Below are 17,701 nucleotides of genomic sequence, written 5' to 3'. Positions count from 1 at the left end.
TTACCAGTAAACTCTGCAACTGAGTGTTTAAAACATTTTTGATTTTAAATTTATAATTGACATACAATAATTACACATTTATGAGGTACAATGTGATGTTTTAATGCATGTATACATAGTACAATGATCGAATCAGGGCAATTACACTATCATTTTAAACATTTCTTATTTCTTCGTGATGACAACATTCGAAAGCTCTTCTAGATATCTTGAAATACACAATACATTGTTATTTGCTATAGTGTCCCTACGGTGTGACAGAATATAAGAATTTATTCTTCCTGGGCCGGACGCAGTAGCTCATGCCTGTAATCCCAGCACTTTGGGAGGCCAAGGTGGGCGGATCACGAGGTCAGGAGATCGAGACCATCCTGGCTAACATGGTGAAACCCCGTCTCCACTAAAAATACAAAAAATTAGCTAGGCGTGGTGGTGGGCACCTGTAGTCCCAGCTACTCAGGAGGCTGAGGCAGGAGAATGGTGTAAATCCAGGAGGCGGAGCTTGCAGTGAGCACAGATGGCGCCACTGCACTACAGCCTGAGCGACAGAGCAAGACTCCGTCTCAAAAAAAACCCAAAAAAACAAAAAAACAAACAAACACACACACATACACACACATACACACAAACAAACTTATTCTTCCTAAGTATAACTTTATCCCCATGGACCAACTCCTCTAGCTTTCCTCCTTCTCCTTCCCCTCCCCAGCTTCTGGTAACACCTATTCTGCTCTCTATTTCTATGAAATCAACTTTCTTAGACTCCACATATAAGTGAGTTCATGTGGTATTTGTCTCTTTGTGCCTGGCTCATTTCACTTAACATAATGTCCTCCAAGATCATCCATATTGCTGCAAATGACAGGATTTCATTCTGTTTTATGGCTAAATGGCATTCTATTGTATATATAATATATACACACGACATTTTCTTTATCCATTCATCATTTGATGGGCATTTAGGTTGAAAATTAGTATGTCAAAGAGATCTGAATAACCATGTTTATTGCAGAACTTTCTACCTTTTATTATTTTATGATTTCATATATGAACTCAGTAGAACTTCTAAGTAATAGAAATGTGAAATTCCAATTTTCTAAGAAAGAAATGAAGTGCTCAAGATACACATATGTGAAAATCAGAGTTTTAGAGTTAAAAAGGGCCTTAGAGATCATGTCATTGACTTTCACTGGCCTAATCTCAAAAAGCTACATTTGTGCAGGATTATCTGGATATTATTGTTTGGAAGAGAAATCTACAGTGTTGGAATAGAGAAATGTGTGTTAGGATTAACAATAAGTATATAAAATGTATTTGGTTAGAAGATCAGTAAAGGAACAATTATGTTCTCCTATTTGACTGTTAATAGCAACAAAATACATTAAATTGACAGCTCTCAGAGACTGTCCATCAAGTGTTTCCCCTCAACCGCCCCATCCATGCAGTCTTTATACGATTCCTTATTAGTTCTAAAGAAGATGTATCAGTGACTTAGCTCCCAGGAAGGGCAATGGACTAGAATTGTATATATGAATACAAGTGAAAATATACTCCCTAAATACATAAGAGGTCACCAGGGAATTCAAAAGAATGAATTTTATTAATAAATATTATGAATAAGGTATGAGAGGCCAGAGTGTTTAAAACTAGTGTTTCATACACTTACTATTTTGGCTTTAACACTACCTAATTAATTTAATATTCCATCCTGCACTATGCACTCAGTATTAAGGGGAATATAGATGAATTAGATGTAGCCCTCCCTCCCATAAGTCTGTCAAGTAGGAAAGAAAGAATGCAAATCACTGCCAGTGAAGCAAAATGACATAATAGGAATATGTGGAAAACACACTGGGAGCAGTTGAGGAATAATGTCCTATTGAGGAATAATGGAAGACTTCAGAGACTCCTAATACTGCTTACAAACATAAAACTACACTAAAATTTCACTTACATGTCTTTAATCTTTTCTATATTTCACAAAATTTAGGTGAAAAGTAAAAGAATCCTTAACAAAAGAAGAAAATGTGAAAACCATTTAATAAATTTAGTCATCAATTTGTCAGCAAAAAAAAAAAAACAAAAAAACCCAAACCAAACCATATTGATAATCAGCCCCAAGCTAATCTTAAAATATATCTGAAAAGATGTCCGCCTTCTTTAACTAAAAAAGAAACAAAAACAAAACACACCCAAACTTTCCAGATTGGCACTGGAATAATTTCTTCCTAAGGAAGGGGCATTTGAGCCACACTCCTGAATTGGAATCTCTTCCTGATTATACTGACTTCACATTCCTGGCTGGGACTGGGGGAGGGGAGCTGACCCTTAACATTGGTCCAAATGTGGCAAAAGACTTTTCCTTGATTCCCAGTAGCACAGGTAAAACAAACCTGGGACATTCAAGATGATCAAGTAAAAGATAGAGAAGGACAAAATGACAAAGGAGATATCATGAGTACAGTGGATATATATTATAGGGCATCACTTATTTATCTTCATCTTATAAACCAAATCTTCAGCCACCACTCACTACCAAATCTCCACAGCCAGTTTTTGGGGCTGTGTTCCTGGTTAAGGGCCTGCCTCTTCCCAGATTAACTGAATTCAGAGATATTCAACCCTTTGGAGCTGACATCATTCATTCTTCCAGACCTCAAAACAAACAAAGAAACAACAACAAGAACAACACAAACAACACAGAAAACCAACATCTCAATAAGCCTTAATGCTCATGTGATACAGAAGTGGGAATAGGAAGGAACACATTCTTTAATTCATGTCTCTCTTTCATAACAGTTAAAACCGTCTTATATCAATGACATCCAATTCAGCTTTTGCAATACCAGTGGGCCTCTAATTATCAAAACAAAATTCAATCAAAACAATTTTTACAACCACAAATATTATTTCTGGAAAAGCAAATATACACACAAATCAGCAATTATAACGTACATAGGAGAAGCCCTTATTTGAAATCACACATTTCACATTATGTTTTGAACTAGTGGTCTATGAAATTAAGCACTGTCATATGAAATAGCTAAGAATACTAAATTGGTTTCAGATACTATCATATTGAGAAAAACTGTTAATTTTGCAAAATAACTACTTTATAAATAAAAATATTTACAGTAGGACCTCACAGGGATTCAGTTATTACAACTAAAGCTGAAAACTGTAGTGTTCATCTAAGGAATGGCTCTAGCAATTCTCCAAATAATATCTACTTTAAATAAACTCACTGAATCCACTTGTAAATTATTTCCCTTTGGCTGTCTCATTATTCACTATGCTTTCAAGGAACATGGTGATGAAAGAAGAAAAATACCTCTCTCTAACATAACCATACTGGCAAGAACATCGACATTATCAGTATTCAAAGAATGTCTTGGCAGGTTAAACCTTCATAAAAAGAAGGAACACTATCCAATCCAAGTTATCAAAATAGCAATAGTACTTCTCGTATTATGTGCAATATGATTGTTTGTTTCTAATGCAGAAAAAAATAAAGACAACAATATCGCCAGGTTTAAATTTTAAGCAGACAAAGAAATTCTTTACAAAAAAGCACATAAAGAATGATGAAAGTAGGCATGTTTAAAAGAAAAAGGCTAAGAGCAAAATAGGACTCAATGTTCAAAGAGATTTATAGTAACACGCCATTGCTATTTTGGGAGGTTTAACAACATATTTTGACATTTTAAAGGTGCAACAGCACTATTAAGAAATATAAAAATTTAAAAAAATCTACTATGAGAAAAAAGCTTGAACATAAACAGCTTGCTCTAATTCACTCCATGATTTCTCTGTACAATAGCTAATACTTAATTTTACAAAAAGACTTTTGATGATTTTATATTACTTTCACAGTATAATACTCTCAACATACTCTCCAGGATTTGAACTGCATCTGAAATTACTGAAGGCTATAAAGGAACTTGTGTTTGCTAAATATAAGTTCTAATATAGTGTCCTCCAAAAATAATAAAATGTAGTACACTATAAATACTGTTTCCCAATTTCTTTTTTTGTTCTAACAGAAAACTACTCATCATATGAACAGGTTTAATGTAACATGGAATGCAAAAGATTAGAACCATTGAAATATTTTTCAACTTTAAAAAATAATTAAAATAAAATAAAAACAGGATAATGACTAGAGTAGTGCCATTATAATCACACTAAAAAGTAAAGCTTCCATCAACACTTTATGAATTTGACAAATATTTTTTAAGTATTGTATTTCACTCAATTTTGTGATATTCCATTTTTGAAAAACCTGTTAGTCAGAAGAGAGGCTTCAGATACCCATGAAAAGAAAAAAATAAAGGTAGAAACACATATGCTGAGGTTTGCTAATTCACTGTTAAAAAGTACCTTAGATGTCCCACTACAATTGCTCTTAGATGTTTTTAACAAATGAATAGTTATAATTCACAGATAAGACAAGTGGTACTTTTTATCTACATAGACCTATATAAACTTTTAGTAAAACATTTAAATTGTTTTACTTTTAATCTTGTCAAATAATTTTCATTTCTTCTACTTCTTTAAAAGACTGACCAGGTTATTTGCCTGTATTGGAATCAACGAATGTTGGACTACACTATGTTTAGTTATAATAACTAATTTATCCAGCCTGACTTAGTATGTGGGAAATGATACATCCCTAAGCGTACTGAGATGTTTCTCTGAAACAAAAAGATTTAATTTTATGCATGTGATAAGAAACAGCCTTATTCGATATATGCTTCTTTTTTTTTTCATGAGCAACACAGATAGCAGACATACAACTCCTTATTACCCATACTCTTGACTACCAAGAAATGAAGCGAAACTTTTGGGAAAATACAATGCGAGAAAAGATTCAAGTTAAAAATATATTCCTTTGGTTAAAAATCACTGCCTTAATTGAACAACGAGAACACTTGGACACATGTTGGGGAACATCACACACCAGGGGCTGTCGGGGGGGTAGGGGGAGGGGGGAGGGATAGCATTAGGAGATATTCCTAATGTAAAGGACAAGTTAATGGGTGCAGCACACCATTGTATACACCATGTATACATGGCACATGTATACATATGTAACAAACCTGCACGTTGTGCACATGTACCCTAGACCTTAAAGTATAATAATAAAAATAAAAAATAAAATAAAATCTAAGCAGAAAGCAAAAAAAAAAAAAAAAAAAAGAGAAAGAAAAAGAAAAAATCTGTGAGTTTTTTCAGTCAAATTTTAGGAGTAATGGGGTATTTGTTTTTAAAGATCCAAAGTTTTAAAGATGACTGCCTAGTTTTAGAGATCAAAACATGAATTATGTACAATGAAATAAAAAAGGAAAAAAAGACATGAAAAAAAATCATCCCCTTTATAATATTCATTTGTAACCTAAATTCACAGCATTTCCCATCAGCCCAAAGTAATCTTGTAAATGTCATTTTACTTGTAGTATTACAATGTTTTTTCAGTCCAGTATTTATGGAGGTCACTTGGCTGCAGCAACAAAATATTTTAACTCTAAGAAGAGTGGAGCCTTGTAGCATTAGCTCTTTTAACAATTTTCTTATAAGATTTTTACTTTAGAAACCGACACATGTAGTTTTCTTCAGATACAGTACATCCAAACTTTTTATAGAAACCAACATTTTGTGGTAGACATTCAAAGGTAATCTTGTAACAGTTCAGTTTCTTGCTTAGCAAAGTAAGGGTTGATAATAACAATTAGCCAAGCTGCTTTCCTCTGCATTCATCACTAACCACATCTACTCTTCCTCTCTTAGCACAGGAATGGATGAATTTATGTTCTATTATCAGAGTTGCTGTAGCAACAGTCTGTCCTAGAGTCACATCTTCTACAACTGTAACATAATCCCCAGATTTCATAAACTGTTCAGGGCTGACAACTCCAGTCTCTGTCAGCTGACCCAATACCTTAAAAAAACCCCTCTAAGTCAGCAGTACAAACAGGCCTCAAAACCAACCCTTCTCCAGGATGTATTTGGAAAATGGCTGGAGAAAATGTAGCTGTATTCTGACTCCGGTCCACTTCTTTGAGAAGACTTGGGTCAAACGTAAGAGTTTCATCAGGTTTCATCTTTCTAGTAAGGTCGGTAGAGGCCCCGCAGTTGATGCTCCTACCAAGGCGCACGGGACTCTCCCCGACCAGCGTGCACAACAATGGATCCGGATCCCGCTTCAGCGCATGCCCCACTTCCTCCTCCACTGCCACGCCACACTCAGCAACCGCGGCCCACATGTGGCCACGCCAACGCCTCCACCCTGCCTCTGCCCTCTCACGCAGGGCCACGAGCAGGCAGGTGGAGGTGGAGACCGAGGCGCCATCCGCCCCGTCCGGAGAGCTAGTGGCGGGGACCCTGCTTTTCAATTTCTAAAGAAAATACCTACATTGATAATCTTACGTTGGTTGGGAAAATGATATAAACCTCTCAAAAAAACTTAGAAGATACATATTTGACTGAAAATAACTCTCATGTCATTTCAAACATTTCTAATATATTCATTTTCATCACACACGAAATGATAATCTTATTTATTTATTTATTTATTTCGAGACAGAGTCTCTGTCGCCCAGGCTGGAGTGCAGTGGTGCAATCTCGGCTCACTGCAACCTATGCCTCCTAGGTTCAAGCGATTCTCCTGTCTTAGCCTCCTGAGTAGCTGCGATTACAGGCATCTGTCACCACATCCATCTAATTTTTGTACATTTAGTAGAGATGGGGTTTCACCATGTTGGCCAGGCTCGTCTCCAACTCCTGACCTCAAGTGATCCACCCGCCTCAGCCTCCCAAGGTGCTGGGATTACAGGTGTAAGCCACCAGACCCAGCCTTCACTTACTATATTTTCTAACTCAAAAGATTTCTACTCACTTTTCTTTTCTTTTTTCTTTTCTTTTCTTTTTTTTTTTTTTTTGAGACAGTCTCCCTCTGTAGCCCACGCTGGAGTGCAGTGGCACGATCTCAGCTCACTGCAACCTCCCCGCTTCCCGGGTTCAAGTGATTCTCCTGCCTCAGGCTCCTGAGTAGCTGGGACTAGAGGCGCGCACCACCACACCTGGCTAATTTTTGTATTTTTAGTAGAGACGGGGTTTTACTGTGTTAGCCAGGATGGTCTCGATCTCCTGACCTCGTGATCCACCCACCTTGGCCTCCCAAGGTGCTGGGATTATAGGTGTGAGCCACCGCGCTCAGCCCACTTTTCTTTTACAAATATGTAATTCCTATTTCTCTTTATATTTTACCTTTTTCTGTTTTTCCTTCCTAATTATTATGTTCCTTCTAATGTTGGTCTTTTATTAATTTGGGGACAAACTTTTTATTACTAAATATCCTCTGGATCCAGAGTCATAGAGTTATTTTTATTAGTAGGATGAGCCTCCATCCATCAACATCCTAAGGAATCATAGCATGGTGGCGCTGGAAGGGATCTCAAGGTATCATTTGGTTGAGCTCTATGCCAACAAGAATGGGTTGCTATTCTTATTTTATTTATTTTAAATGATCAAAGATTTTGATCAAAAACATTCTACCATGGCTTCAATAAAGAATCTTCCTGACAATAGGAAAACTGGATCAAAAAGGGTTCTGACCTAAGCACTATTACTGTAAAATATAAAAGAATTCCTTTAGTTGCTCTGAGCTTTAAGTTCCCCCATATAAACAGAGATAATGCCTTCTATCTCACAAAGTTATTGTAACTGTTCTGAAACCTGGGAAAAAAGTATATAAATGTAAAGTAGTATTAAAATAGGAAAAAGGACCAGGCATAGTAGCTCACACACCTGTAATCCCAGCACTTTGGAAAGCCAAGGAGGGTGTATTGCTTGAAAGCTCAGAAGTTTGAGACCAACCGGGGCAACATAGGGAGACCCTCCATATCTCTACAAAAAAAAAATTAAAAATGAGCCAGGCATGGTGGTACACATGTGTAGCCCCAGCTACTCAGGAGGCTGAGGTGGAAGGGATTGCTTGAGCCTGAGGCTGCAGTGAGCTGTGACCATGCCACTGCACTCCAGTCTGGGTGACAGAACGAGCCCCTCTCAATTAAAAAAAGAAAGAAAAAAAAGGAAGAGAACATAGTAGAGTGTAAGCACTCTGAAGGCATGTTAAGTTTCAAATCCCATCTCTATTTACTCAACAGTGAGCAAAGTATTCAACCTATCTGAATTCCATTCAGAGAACAACTGCAAAACTGATATAATCCCTACATCACTTGGTTGTTGCTGTGAGGATTACAGAAAATTAATACACCTAGCACAGGTCCTGGCATTGTGTAGGCCCTCAATAAATGTTAATTCCCTATTCCCCATCAGGTTTCCACATTGCTGTGTAGTTCGCTTTCCTGCAGGATACCCATGTGAAATTTCATCAGATAAACAGAATAATTAGAAAATATGCAAACCTTTCTTTCCTTTAAGATTCACAAGCAACAAAATGACTACCTTCTCTTACCAGCCCTGCTTTGAAAAATGGAAAGGAGCTGGAGTTTCCCTTAAACTCAAAAGCTTCTGCACAGCAAAAGAAATCATCAACAGAGTCAACGGACAGCCTGCAGAATAGGAGTAAATATTTGCAAACTATGTATCCAACAAAGATAACATCCAGAAGGTATAAGAAGCTCAAAAAACAAAAACACAAACAAATAATCCCATTAAAAAGTGGGCAAAGGACATGAATTGACATTCCTCAAAAGAAGACAAATGGCCAGCAAGCATATGAAAAAATGCTCAACATCACTAATCACTAGAAAAATGCAAATTTAGCCACAAAAATGAGATTATCATCTTGCCTTAGTCAGAATGGCTATGATTAAAAGACGAAAAATAACAGATGTTGGTGAGGATGCAGAGAAAAGGGAATCTTTACTCACTGCTGATGGGAATGTAAATTAGCATAACGTCTATGGAAAACAGTACAGAGATTTCTAAAAGAACTACAAATAGAACTACCATTTGACCAAGTAATCTCCCTACTGGGTATCTACCCAAAGGAAATCATTATACCAGAAGGACACCTGTACTTATATGTTTATCACAGCACTATTCACAATAGTAAAGATATAGAATCAACTTAAGTGCTATCAACATATAAATGGATACGGAAAATGTGTATGTATACACAGTGGAATACTATTCAATCATAAAAAAGAATGAAATCACATCTTTTGTAGCAACAAGGATGGAACTGGAAGTCATTATCTTAAGTGAAACTCAGAAAAAGACAAATACAGAAAAAAGACAAAAAACTGCATGTTTTCACTTATAAGTGGAAGCTAAACCACAAGTATGGACATAGTGTGTGGAATGATAGACAATGGAGACTCACAAGAGTGAGACAGGGAGGAGGGTGGATGATGACAAATTATTTAAAAGGTAAAATGTATGTTTCTCTAATGATGGATATACTAAAAGCTCTGACTTCACCACTACACAACATATCCATGTAACAAAATTATACTTGTATCCTCCCGACACACACACTCTTCCAAAGAATAAACAATGTAGAGGGTGAAAAATGTCACTAAATTGTGAAGTCTTTAAAGGAAAAGAACCAGTCTTACTCGTTTTCATATTTTCAGAATCTATCACAGCACCTGAAAAAAGGAAGCACTCAAGCCATTTCTTAGATGAAAAACATCTGCTGGTGGAATCCCTGATTTTAGAGATTAAGAAATGAAAGGTTCAATCAGATCATATACATATTAGGCAACCAATTATAGACACTCTTTATGTAATAAAGATAAAACTAGACAAATGTGGACTAGCATTTTGAAAAAAAGACTCTTCACATGTTGTCTTTGGGCTGCTGTAGTAAAATACCATAAACTAGGTAGCTTATAAGCAATATAAATTTATTTTTCACAATTTGGGAGGCTGAGAAGTCCAAGATCAAGGTACCAGATGACTTGGTGTCTAGTGAGGTCCCACTTTCTGGTTCATAGATGGTGTCTCTGACTATGTAGTGGCCTCCTCACATGGCAGAAGGAAGGCAGCCTTCTGAGGTCTCCTTTATTTTAAGGGCATGAATTTCACTCCTCAAAGGTCCCACTCCCTAACAACATCACACGGTGATTAGGTTTTCAACAAAATTTTGTGAGGGCACACATTTAGTCATAGCCCATATTTAACTGATTTAGAAAGTATACACTGTTCATTTATTTATATCATATACCCAGAAACTTATAAAAATAAAATAATGCTTACCTTGTTATGTACAAAAACAATCCTTAAGTCAGGTTTAAGGATACCATAGCTCATGAGGAGATCTTGGATCTTTTTTATTTCATCTTTACATTTTTTTGCAGTTGAGTAAAACTGCTTTCTTACAGGTAGATTCTTAAATAATCTTAAAGCAGTTACAGTTGTACCTGTTGACAGACAAGAGAAAAGCATATTTAGATTTGGAAGGAACATCACAGATCTTCAAATCCATATACAATTTGTAATTAACCCCTTCTATAACTCAAGGTCTTCTCCAATTCTAGAAACCCAAAGGCTCAACTTTGCAAACTACTCTGATTCCATGCTAGACTCTTCTATTTGTAACAAGACTGACCTATGAAGTATGACCTCCTCTATGTGGTCTAAACAAGCATAATCTTACTTCTATCACCAGATAGAAACACGGGCTTACAAGAATGCAGTATCATATGAAATCTGCTGGTGTGCAAACTACCTGGGAATGGTGCTTATTCTGGACTTTAAAATATAATCTACAGGAGATACAAGATTACACAGTTTATATAATAACCTTATGTCACTGGAAATTCTTACCTGAAATAATGTCTAATAACCAAGTTAAATTTACCTCATTTTCAACAACATTCAAAAACAGGATAATCTAACAAAAGAATTTTTTTAACTTATAGTTTAACTGGAAAGCTCAATAAAGGTGTAAAAATTATACTGCTGAACTATCAGATTAACCACTAGCTTTTACCCAAAAAAACACCACTGCCACATAAAATTAGGACTGAATATTTGTCATAACCATATACGATGGTATATATTTTTAAAACACTGAAGAATGAAACATTTAAAACATTAAAAAACTACTAGTCACCAGGTAATCTCAGAGTTATGAAATCAATCTCCCCATGTGATTCTTATGAATGTATAGTCAGAGTAGAGAATCATTACACTGAGGAGTAATGAAATAAATTTATACTGTAGTGCTTCTCAACCTTGGCAGCACTGACATTTGGCCAGGTAATTTGTTGTGGGGACTGTCCTGTGCATTATAGAATGTTTAGCAGCATCTCTGGCCTCTTACCCACTAGATGCCAGTAGCATCTAGTGACAATCAAGTATCTCCAGATACTGCCAAATGTTCCCTGAGAAACAAAGTTGCCCTGGTTGAGAACCACTGATTTAGTATTTAAAAACTATCATCTTTTTTCTTTTTAACTAAAATAGAATAAAAAGACAGAATAAATTAGAACAGAAAATACAGTGCATCACCTATAGTTAGGATAAATATTATGTCATGACATTTTTGTTTTGATTAGCTATGTGTGAACTGGGTTGCCATGTAAAATATATTTATTACCGTGAATCAGTCAAAAAGGCTAAAGTTGCTGCAAAAGGTCAATTTTTGTCCTACTGCTTATAACACAGGGCAAAAACACAAAGAAAATGGCAATCATAAGGAACATATAAGACTTTGAAACTGTAGTGTAAAATTTTATGTAGTTTTAAAGTTCCAAGAGGAGAAAATGAAATTACTAGTAGTTTTAAAGTTCCAAAAGGAGAAAAAGAAACAAATGGAGATATAATTAAATATATACTAGAAGAAAATTTTTGAGTTAAAGGCATGTCAATTTCAAGAGCTTACTTCATTATCAGGAGGAATATTTTAGGAAGAAAAAAGAAACTACATTCTACCGGAAATCCTAAATTTTGAGGACAAGAATTTTACAAACTTTGCCATACAGAAAGAACAAGTTTCTTACAAGAAAAGACTAACATCAAATTTCTCACCTATAACACTAGAAGACAAACAATTTACTAACTATTAAGAAGAAATTAAGAAATTGACAGCCAGTTAAGATAGGTATAGGGCAAAATGAAGATATTTTTGGACTTGCAAAGATCCAGAAGTGTATCACCCAAATGTATTTGATGAAAATAATACAAGATAAACTCTAATCAAATGACTATAATATCAAAATAGAGATTTCACCAGGTGTGGCAGGTTGCACCTATAATCTCAACTACTTGGGAACCTTAGGCAGTAGGATGGCTTGAGCCCAGGAAGTAGAGACCAGCCTGGGTAACACAGTGAGACCCCATCTTTAAAAATAAAAAATAAAAAATTAGCCTGGCACGTTAGTACATGTCTATAGTCCTAGTTACTTGGGAGGCTGTGAGAGGATCCCTTGAGCCCAGGGGTTCAAGGCTGCAGTGAGCTATGACTGTGCCACTGCACTCAGGCCTGGGTGACAGAATAAGACCCTGTTTCTAAGGGAGAAAAAAAGACATTTTATGACAACAAGATGAGAAAATAAATGTGGTGTGCAAAGCATCTTAAAAGTTTGACTGTAAACAGAAGATGCTAATGTGAGTGGGCTCTGCAACATAACTTAAAATGGGTAATCTGTAAACAAAGGAGGTTTAATTGACTCACAGTTCCACACGGCTGGGAGGCCTCAGGAAATTTACATTCGTGGCGGAAATTTACATTCGTGGCGGAAGGGGAAGCAGGCACCTTCTTCACAAGGTGGCATGAGAGAGTGTGAGTGCATGAAGGAGGAACTGTCAAACACAAAAACCACTGGATCTCCTGATAACTCACTATCATGAGAACATCATGGGAGAAAACGCCCTCATGATCCAATCACCACCTTCTCTAGACACATGGGGATTACAGGTCCCTCCCTCAATACATGGAGATTACAATTTGAGATGAGATTTGGGTGGGGACACAGAGCCAAACTATATCAGTAACACTGGTTAACCGGAGAAAAGGGGTGGGAATTAAGAGGTATAAAGCTTACATGGTCCCACACAACCTGGTCCATGGCTATGTTCTCTCCTACAAATGTCCTTCCTTCTGTTCCTACAGCACATCAGACTTGTTTCCACCTCAGACCCTTTGTACATGTTCTTCTGTCAACCTTTCCACAGCTAACTCTTTCAGATCTCAGCTTGAGTATCTTTTTTTTTTGTTTTGAGACGGAGTCTTGCTCTGTCTCCCAGGCTGAAGTGCAGTGGCACGATCTCAGCTCACTGCAAGCTCCGCCTCCCGGGTTCACGCCATTATCCTGCCTCAGCCCCAGGCACCCGCCACCATGCCCAGCTTACTTTTTGTATTTTTTTAGTAGAGATGGGGTTTCACCATGTTAGCCAGGATGGTCTCGATCTCCTGACCTCATGATCTGCCCACCTCAGCCTCCCAAAGTGCTGAGATGACAGGCTTCAGCCACAGTGCCTGGCCCAGAGTATCATATCTTTTGAAAATCCATCCCTAAATGCCCTATCCAAGGCTGCTGCTTCTACAATGGAACTATGTTTTCTTTCTTTTTAGAAAATGTCACTACTTGAAAAAACTTTTGTCTGCCTCGCCTCTTAGAATACAAGTATGAGAGCAAAGGACTACCATGTTTACCATTATATCCCTAGCACCTTGAACAATGACGAATAATCTGCAGGCATTTAACAAAAAAGTCTTAAATGAATACTTGAAGAAAGAAAATAAGAGAAAGTAATAAAGTTTGTATTTGTCTGAATTATTTATTTATGGAAGACACATAGTACTTGTAATTTTTGAAAGGAAATTTACCATAAGAAAAAAATAAAACAAGATGGGGGAAAAAAATTTTGTGGAAAAATACTAAAGGAAGTGCAACATTCCTATTTTGCTCACAGTTGATGTTTTTCTGCTTTTTTCTTGATCTGGTGCCTCATCAGCATGTAACATTACTAATGATTTTTTTTTTTGGCGGGGGTCTTCCTCTATTTTTATATACAGCATTTCCTTGGCTTAACTGTATACATCACCTCCAAAAGCAGGATTAAATTCCTTGGAACACCATCGTATTTCTCACTAGTAACACTTTGGTGCTACTATTCTTTGGCTTAGGAAAGTAAAAAGGTCACTGACAAATTTTGGAGCAGAAGCTGATGGAGATCAAGAAGTGCATGCATTTAGCAGTCAGGTATGCATTCTGCCTCTACTGCTAAATGGAAAATACACACACACCAGAATCCATACCAGATCCTATTCACAGACACCTCACTTCATTCTTTGTTCCCCTAGATGTTTCCTCCATTCCCGTGTCTTCAACTACTACCTATATGCCAATGATTCTTTTCATGGAAGTTGTAAGCAGCACCATACTCTTATGAATCTCTAAAAAAGAAAAAAAACACTTCCAATTAAACTATGATACACTGCCTTAACAATAGTCCTGTGTAACACATGAAATAGTCACATAAGCCTCTCATTGCTTTGAAATTTCTTTACTCCCATGAATATGGCAATTTCTTCTGGTGCCATCAATCTCAATGCTTTGCATATGACAGCAATCCTTTGGCACTTAATGCAGCTTCATTTAGTTGTAACTATTTCCCTTTTTAAGTCTCATAAAGCATTTCTTGCAATAAAATATGAAGTTGTTTATTCCTCCAATCAACACACGAATTATCAATATTGCACAAAATTCAATTGATACAACAATAAGAACATCCAACACTGCTGCCTTTCCAAAAAGGAGTTTGGGAGGCCATTAATTATAAGTCACAATCTGTTTTCAGGGACGTCAAGTGTGACAAAATGCACATCTTAGAATTGGTTAACTAAGACACATATCTGAGACCTACACGACTCTTTTAAGTTTTATAGACAGATGCTCACTCATTATCTCCACCTGGCTATCCTCAAGGTGTATGAAATCAACTACACTCACGCTGGAACTCATTATCTTCTTCCTTGGGTTTGATACTACACCTAACCTTCCTTTCTCATATAACACCAACATCCAATTGTTTCCAAAGGTAGATACTACAGATAGAATTGATTCTTCCCTCTACTTTTTACTGCAATATTGCATAAGTCTTATAGGTCTATCTATTCTATCCTAGAAGTCTCTCTCCAATTTATGTCAAGTCCTTTCCCTCCCCTCAAACCCTAGTAGTTGAAGACAGTATCTTAAAGTAAGACAAAATTTATAGTAGAAAATACCAGTTAATCTTGTAAATAACAGAATATTAACCCTAGCAGTTAATTTTGTAAATAACATGATATCAATCCTCTGCCTAAAATAAATTCCAATGGCTCATAATGGTAAGGTACAAACTACGTGATATGATATAAAAGGCCCTTCATAATCTAACACCTACACTACCATTTTCTAAGCTAAACCTCCTGCTTCTACTACTCCAAAATCCTCGCACTGAATTCTGCCATGTCATTCTTAGTACTCCATTTTACATGCTTTATTGACTTTTTAGCTATATAACTTTGTATTGCTTTTAGTGGTTACTCTAGAAAGTATAACATATATTCTTAAATTATCAGTCTACCTTGATTACCGTGAAATAAATTACATTTCACAATGTAACAACTTTATAATAGTGTACCTCATTTACTCTTAACTTTTGTAAAGTTTTTGTCATGCATTTTACTTTTCTGTGTGATAAACTCCACAATATACTGGTTTTGTTTTTGTAAAATGAATTTTTTAAATACTCTGTCTTTCCATTTTTTCCACACATTTTCTAGTGCTTTTCTTTCCTTCTTGCAGATTCAGGCTGCCATGTAGAATCATTTTCCTTCAGCTTAAAAATCCTGTTAGTATTTCTTCTAGTGCATCATGGGAGATTCTCTGTTTTATTTGTATGAAATTGCCTTCACTTTGTACTCATTCTTTAAAGGGTATTTTTACTGGTTACAGAAGTCTAAATCAAATTTTGTTTTTTGTTTTGTTTTGTTTGAGACAGAGCCTTGTTCTATTACCCAGGCTGGAGTACAGTGGCATGGTCTCGGCTAATTGCAACCTCCTCCTCCTGGGTTCAAGCGATTCTCCTGCCTCAGCCTCCCAAGTAGCTGGGATTACAGGTATGTGCCACCATATCCAGCTAATTTTCATATTTTTAGTAGACACAGGGTTTCGCCATGTTGGCAAGGCTGGTCTTGAACTCCTGATCTCAGGTGATCCGCATGCCTCAGCCTCCCAAAGTGCTGGGATTACAGGCGTGAGGCACCACACCTGGCTGAAAAATTTAAATACTTAAAAGATGTCATTCCATTTTCTTTGGACTTCTATGTTTCTGATGGGAAGTCAGTTGTCATTATTTTTGTTGTTCCTCTGAATTCAATGTATTTTCTACTCTAGCTGCTTTTAGTATTTCATGAAAGCTGTAAATAGCACCACACTTTTATGAATCTCTAAAAAAGAAAAAACACTTTCAATTAAAGTATAATACACTGCCTTAACAACACTCCTGTCCAACACATTACTGGTTTTCAGTAATTCAATTATGATGTGGTTAGCTGTGGTTCTCTTTATTTTTATTCCACTTGGTTCTGTTCACTGTCTTTGGTATGCGGCTTTGTATCTTTTCAAAAATCTTGGCACATTCTCAGACACGTTCTTTTTTTAATCTTAATTTTGTTATTAGTTCTTTCGGTTGCTGTTGTTGAAGACAGGAGTCTCACTCTGTTGCCCAGGCTAGAGCGTATGGCACAATCTTGTCTCACTGCAACCTCTAATTCCTGGGTTCAAGAGATTCTCCTGCCTTAGCCACCTAAGTAGCCAGGATTACAGGCATGAGCCAAAACACAAAAAAATTGCGTAATTTTTGTATTTTTAGTAGAGACGGGGTTTAACCATTTTGGCCAGGCTGGTCTTAAACTCCTGACCTCAAGTGATCTGCCCACCTTGGCCTACCAAAGTGCTAGGAATACAGGTGTGAGCCACCGTGCCCGGCCCTCAGACTCTTTTTTTTTTTTTCTTTTTTTCAGATTTTGTTCTGCCCCATTCTCTCTCTTGAGATTCCAGTCACATGTATGTTAGACCATTTAATGTTGCCCCACAGGTCTCTGATGTTCTTTTCCCATTCTACTTCTGTGCTTCTGTTTGTATATCATTTTTATTGACCTGACTCCAATAAGTCCATCCAATTAATTCTTCAGACATGGTACTTTTTTGTTCTAGAATTTTCATTTATAGTTTCCATTTCTCTGCTGAAATTTGCTACCTACTTACCAATTTTGACCATTGTTTCTTCTAAATTCTTTAACATAAGTTTTTTTTTTAAGTTTTTGTCTGTTAATTCAAACATCTGGGTTATTGGTGAGTTTATTTACACTATTTTTTCTCTTGATTATGGATCCCATTTTCCTTTCCTCAAGTCTCTCAAAATTTTTATTTTTGCCAAACATTGTGTACAAAAGAACAATAGATACCAAAGAAGGAAATATTTTCTCCCAGAGAAAGTGCTTTGTTTCCTGGCAAGCAGGTAGAGTGAATAATATATCTCTTCAAAGATAAACTCTAGGAGTTTATCTGAGTTGAACCTTTTAGTTCCAGTTCAAATGTCTTTGGTTTCAAATGTCTTGAACATGGAATCAGGTCTCTCCTCTGGCTTTAAGATTCTTCTTTCTCTAGCTCAGTCCCAATTTCCTTCATCACTTTTTACTCAACAAAAGTCCTGCTGAGATTCAGTGTGAGGGTTG

At 36.5% G+C, this 17,701-nt stretch overlaps 1 protein-coding gene across 13 annotated transcripts in view; it reads right to left on the bottom strand.

Annotated features, from left to right (window-relative positions):
• PMS1 (PMS1 homolog 1, mismatch repair system component) overlaps positions 1–17,701 on the bottom strand; it is a 91,469-nt gene that overhangs the window by 47,744 nt on the left and 26,024 nt on the right. For all 13 annotated transcript variants that reach the window (XM_025404143.1, XM_025404142.1, XM_025404149.1 and 10 more), the window contains one exon: positions 10,228–10,391. In XM_025404143.1, coding sequence (XP_025259928.1) covers positions 10,228–10,391 — 164 coding nt within the window. The remainder of the gene's footprint in view (positions 1–10,227; positions 10,392–17,701) is intronic.

This window comes from Theropithecus gelada, chromosome 12 (genome assembly GCF_003255815.1).
Source record: "Theropithecus gelada isolate Dixy chromosome 12, Tgel_1.0, whole genome shotgun sequence".
NCBI lineage: Eukaryota > Metazoa > Chordata > Mammalia > Primates > Cercopithecidae > Theropithecus > Theropithecus gelada.
Note: the sequence above shows the minus strand (reverse complement) of the source record. Positions and strands in the feature narration are given on the sequence as shown.